Below are 5383 nucleotides of genomic sequence, written 5' to 3'. Positions count from 1 at the left end.
CCATGTACAGACTTGTGTTCTTGACTTAGAGACACACTCTAAATGTAAAGGCTAACGATAACATTACCTTGCTTTTCAAAATGAATTAGTTGGACTGGGGTACAAACGTCCAACTTAGTAACACAATGTTGAATGCCTTCATTGCTGAACCATTAATCAGTGAAGATTAGTTTAATTTGAAGGTGATATATTCGCTATTTCATTATTTTTTTTGGATACACAATTTAATATTTCTATTGATAGGCAATGAAAAAACATTCTGAAAATGCTAATTGTACAAATTTTCTTGTGGATGGTTTTCCACGTAATGATGATAATCGTTTGTGTTGGGAAAAAGATTTAGGCCCTCATACAATATTAAAGAAGGTTATTGTTTTAGACTGTCCAGATGATGTAAGTTTTAGGTTTTTTTATTATTACTGTTATTATTAATTTATCATTAATCAAACTAACTTATATGGTTACTGTAGGGTTTTGTAGAGATTATTGAATTTCATAGTTTACTTCATGGATTGATTTTAGTTGGATAACCACTAAAAACGGGGAGATGTTGAACATATTTTTTTTCTAGTTTGTGACCCCTTGACAGTGTGTGCCCACGAATTCACATTTTAAGATAAACTGGGGAATTCTTGAGTAAAATGTATTTGATGGTAAAAGGTGTCAAATATACTGTATATGACAGGGAGCAAGGAATCTGTCAAAATGAGTAGTAGATATGAATTATCTACCTTAGTTGATGGTTAAATATTAGAAGTATGATTAAAATCGGCTGATGAAACTGCGGAATGAAAAGTATGGATTAAAGCAAAGCTCTTGAGGCCAAAAGAAAGGTAAGGAATAACCCAAATAGACCGACTTCGGATCATGTTACTTAACGTCTCTAAACACTGATTAGAATTATCTAGGAATCCCTATCTGAAATTACATAATTTCATACCTGGTTTAGTCAAATTATTAATAACTTGTTAGTCTGTTCCATTGTCTTCGCTTGAACAATTACAGCACTTTCCCAACCTATTCCTATATTATCCAGTTCAAAATGATACAATTGGAATGAACTTGATTCAATTAATTCAGAAGGCATCAATAACCTAGTATTTCTGGTATTTCAACTATTATTACATAAGTGAAACTGGTTTTTATATATGTACATATACAAAATGTAATCTCCATGTAATATTTAATTAATTAATTTGTTTCTTTAGGTATGTATCCAGCGTTGCCTTGGACGAAAGTCGAATCGAGTGGACGACAATGAAGAAACATTAAAGCATCGGTAATTCTTTCATGTTTGGTATATTCTGTTATGATGTCACTTGATTTCAGGTAGCTGACTATAAAACTTACTGGAAGTGACTCGAGGAAAAACTACTTAAGGCCCTTTACATACGACCTTTTTGTGAGTAGTTCATGATTTGTGTTAACTGAGTAATTCATTAACCCTTATCATTGGCGACGAGAATCCATAGGGCAAAGTGAAGTATGCCATTTTTAAGGCTTAGTTTTCTAACCTATTCCCGTTGTAGTAAGACAGAATTGCTGTAAATGCTGATTGTCTCCAGGCAACACTTTGAGGCCGTCTCAATTCATTACAGTATGATTTTACCCTTGAGCCATGAGTTTGCTATTTTTAGTCTTACAACTCTTCAACCGACCTATCTAATATTGTGGAGAACCTAAAGAAACAAATATTCCAGCTAGTTTAGTTTTACTGGTTTATCCTAATATACAAAAACAATCACCATGTCAAGGTAACAATGATGGGTAGGCGAATACAATGAACATATTTAATAATTAACTTAAAATGGTTTCTTTCAACTAATTGACTTTCATCCCTTACTAGTCGTTTCATGGATGTTAATAAATTATAACTTTGTTTTTTTTTTATTGAAATGATTGATGAACATTCCAGCATAAAACAATTCAAAGAAGAATGTATGCCGATTATTAAATTCTATGAGGCACAAAATTTGGTGACCAGAATTAATGCAAATAAGTCTATACCTGAGGTAAGATTTTGTCTTACGATTTCCTTACTCTCTCTATTTTGTGTCGATGTCATGTTAATATTTTAGTGAACCGTGTTACTATAGTAAGCTTTCGATAATATTATTCTGTTGTATAAATTGAGGCCTAAATATTCTGCTACTTCAGATTTTGTGGGCTTTGATGTGACTCCAATTAGATCGTATGAATGATTGTTGTCAAAATATATATCCTGTCTATCCTCGTATGCATTACATGATTTAATCTGCGTTGATGAATAACGGAGTTAAATAAGTCAAACACGAGAATGGATTTCGAATACATGTATTTTGTACATTTATTGATCTGGATAGAAAATCAGAGGGATGAAGCGAATAGAAAAGAGAGCAGCAGAAATGACACACATTGGAGATGGTGGGCAAGCCAACTCGCTTTTATCAAGCGTTAATCAATATTTATAGTCAGACATGTGATAAGACAAAAGTGTACACACACATACGCTCATATAAAAAAAATAGGGTTAACAAGTGAATAAATAACACGGTCAAAACGTGACTCACGATGGGTAGGTAAATTGACTTGTCCTGAAGCTATAGTGAGGTATATGGGCTTAACATATCAACCGACATTACACAGATATACTAAACCGTGTCAAACCACATATTCTCCGATATAAGCGTCAAGTTTATTATACAAGCTTAGGTGTAATTAACATTGCCGTTTTTAAAGTAATCGACAAGACGTTTTTCTATCTGATTTAAGCGGAGATGGGTAGTGGCTAGTGATGAAACCCAGGACGTACGTTTCGTTTCATGCGAGACTCGTCAGCTTGATGTACCTGCATCCCAGATTTCATGTTCACTCCAGGCATCGAATTCACTACTGTTCGCTTCAAACATCTCGCTGTCCATTTAGCAGCTGAGTCCAGACAGCCACTAGCTTGTGCAATGGCGTGAAGTTTATTTCATTTTTGTATTGATTGTTTGAATCTTCCCATTGATGTTTAGGACTGCAATTGACCCATCTCTGTTTATAATGCATGCAACTTAAGGCAATTCAAACAGAACGCACATATTCCAATAAGATTCTGGTGAGTCGTAATCCTAAACATCAATCAGGAGATTCAAACAACACAAAAATGAGTTTTCCTAACTGACTTCGAACTATATGAAATCGGTCGACTACACGCCATCATTTGATGGAAGAAATATCTCAGAGATTTTGTATTCTAGCTTGTTACTCTCATTTTAATTGTCGAATTTATCGGTAGATTCCATCGTTAGAATATTTTTATGGTAACTGAAGATAGAGGTGTGTAACCGAAGCGTTTCATATAATAGTGGATCCCTCTGCCATGATGGCCTGACTATTCATCCAACGTGAACTGTTTATCCAAACAACCATATTTGATCTTATTTGTCTTCCACCCAATCTACACACACAATTTCAACCCCACTGCTTCATATTACAAATTAAATATTCTTCATATCCACCATCATACATACAAATAGACATAGTTATGTCTCATAAAAAATCACCTAGACTAAAACTAACGTGACATTGACATGTTCAGACCTATTATGATTTTGACTGTGCCAAAACTATTCTGCTGGGTCGGGTTTGTTGGTGTATACCTGGTTAGGTACACTCAAAACAATCAGTGATTGTAGATATTGGTTAACATGATTCAAAATCGGTTATAATGGCTCTGAACCATTCACTCTTTATCCCTCTCTAAACCTTCAAATCCATTGCTTCTTTTCGAACTGTATTCTGTAATGTTTAATCATTCTCATTATTATTGATACTACTATTTCGCCTTGTTAATTTTTTGTTTTTGTGCTGATGTGTGGTAGGGGAAGTCGGCCTGATACATTTATATCAGGATCTGTATTGATCACAGCTAACTGAAGCTTCCTGTCCATTTATAATTAACTAGTGAAATGTCGAATTGTAAATCATCGAGAAATGAATGTGAAATTTACGGAAAATGCAGAAGTGGAAAGTTTTCTGTATGACATCGTGTACTTCAAACATTTACTTGTTAAAATTTATTTAAATTCCTTTATGTGATATACGAGTAAATCAATGATTCTAATAAATCTTAAAGACTAAATTTCTTTGGGAAATTATAATCAGCTCACTTATTATGAGTATAAAAAATGTTAGTTGAAATGAACACGTCAACATGTTTCATTCATAAATTGACAGTGAAGTACGCTCCACTTATTCAATCAAATGATTATGGTTAAATTCATAACATTCGATAAGATTCACCAATCAGAATCTGGATTATAATTCTCTACCCCAAGTAATACTTATTTCGTACATGAACTATTAAAAGGTAAGGGTACACGATATGAAAACCACGCTGGATAATAAATTAGTATAAGTCCCTTATTAATCCACGTTTGTACTGGATTAGACAATGACTATGAAAACTAAGTTATCGTCCCATCCTTGTCGGCTTTCTATATACGGAACAATTGATGGGTGTACACATAACTACACCATAAGTAATAAAGGAATCAAGCTACCGATTTTGTTTTCCATCAAACATGTTTTACAACAATATAGAATACAATGTTCCTATGCATTTCAACAAATATTGTTACGAATAAAGAACATCTTTAAAAAAGTTTTTTTTCTCACAGGTATATGAACAGGTTCGACAAATGATGAAAACATTGAATATCGTCAGTTGCAAATGAAGAACAAAAAATCTCCTAATTCAAATTTCGTATTTGTATTTTACAAATTAACACTAATTGTATTTCTTTTTTATGACAACTGTGTTGCATAATGATCATTATTTTATAGTTGATTTGATGTAAACAAACACAACGGATATTGATTTTTTTCTTATCATTGGCTCTTAAAGTCGTAAAAGGCAAGATTCTTTTCATTGGGAAGAAAAATTTATTTCAGCAGTAGAACTATGCGAAAATGAAGTAGTAGTGTGGAATTAACACTATTCATTTCATATTTCTATTTGAATACAAAGAAAGGGTTCAACTATGATTATACCTTGTCAACTATTATTTGTTTTACAGAAAAAGATGTGATTTCCTTGTCTTTATATTCTTTGATAATCAAGTATAACATGTAATAGTAATAATAATAATAAAATATATTGCCTAATGATGAGCTGTGCAACTTTTTATAAGTATTATTTCATACATAGCTGGATTTTAACTCGTACAGATTTGTAGAAATCCCGTTATGTAATTGTTAGCTTACGATTATTACAAACCATCAACTATTGAAAGACGTCTAAAATGAGCGGAAGCTACGTATTCTAGAGAGCTCTCTGATTTATCTTAACAAGAGTAATCTCCCTAAACCGTTAAGAGAAGGAAGGTAAGATTTCGAGAGCAATGTGACATGTTCCAAG

General features: G+C 32.9%; 1 protein-coding gene across 1 annotated transcript; it reads left to right on the top strand.

The window, feature by feature from the left end:
- Positions 1-246: 246 nt before the first annotated feature.
- Positions 247-5135, top strand: Smp_043620 (cytidylate kinase; the record flags this gene model as incomplete). Its single annotated transcript, XM_018797694.1, has 4 exons — positions 247-393; positions 1209-1279; positions 1916-2012; positions 4644-5135. The coding sequence occupies 4 exons, from the start codon at positions 247-249 to the stop codon at positions 4698-4700; spliced, it is 372 nt and encodes a 123-aa protein (XP_018652711.1). The 3' UTR covers positions 4701-5135.
- Positions 5136-5383: the final 248 nt, after the last annotated feature.

Source organism: Schistosoma mansoni, chromosome 5 (assembly GCF_000237925.1).
Source record: "Schistosoma mansoni strain Puerto Rico chromosome 5, complete genome".
NCBI classification, from domain to species: domain Eukaryota; kingdom Metazoa; phylum Platyhelminthes; class Trematoda; order Strigeidida; family Schistosomatidae; genus Schistosoma; species Schistosoma mansoni.
This window is presented reverse-complemented; position numbering and strand designations above follow the sequence as displayed.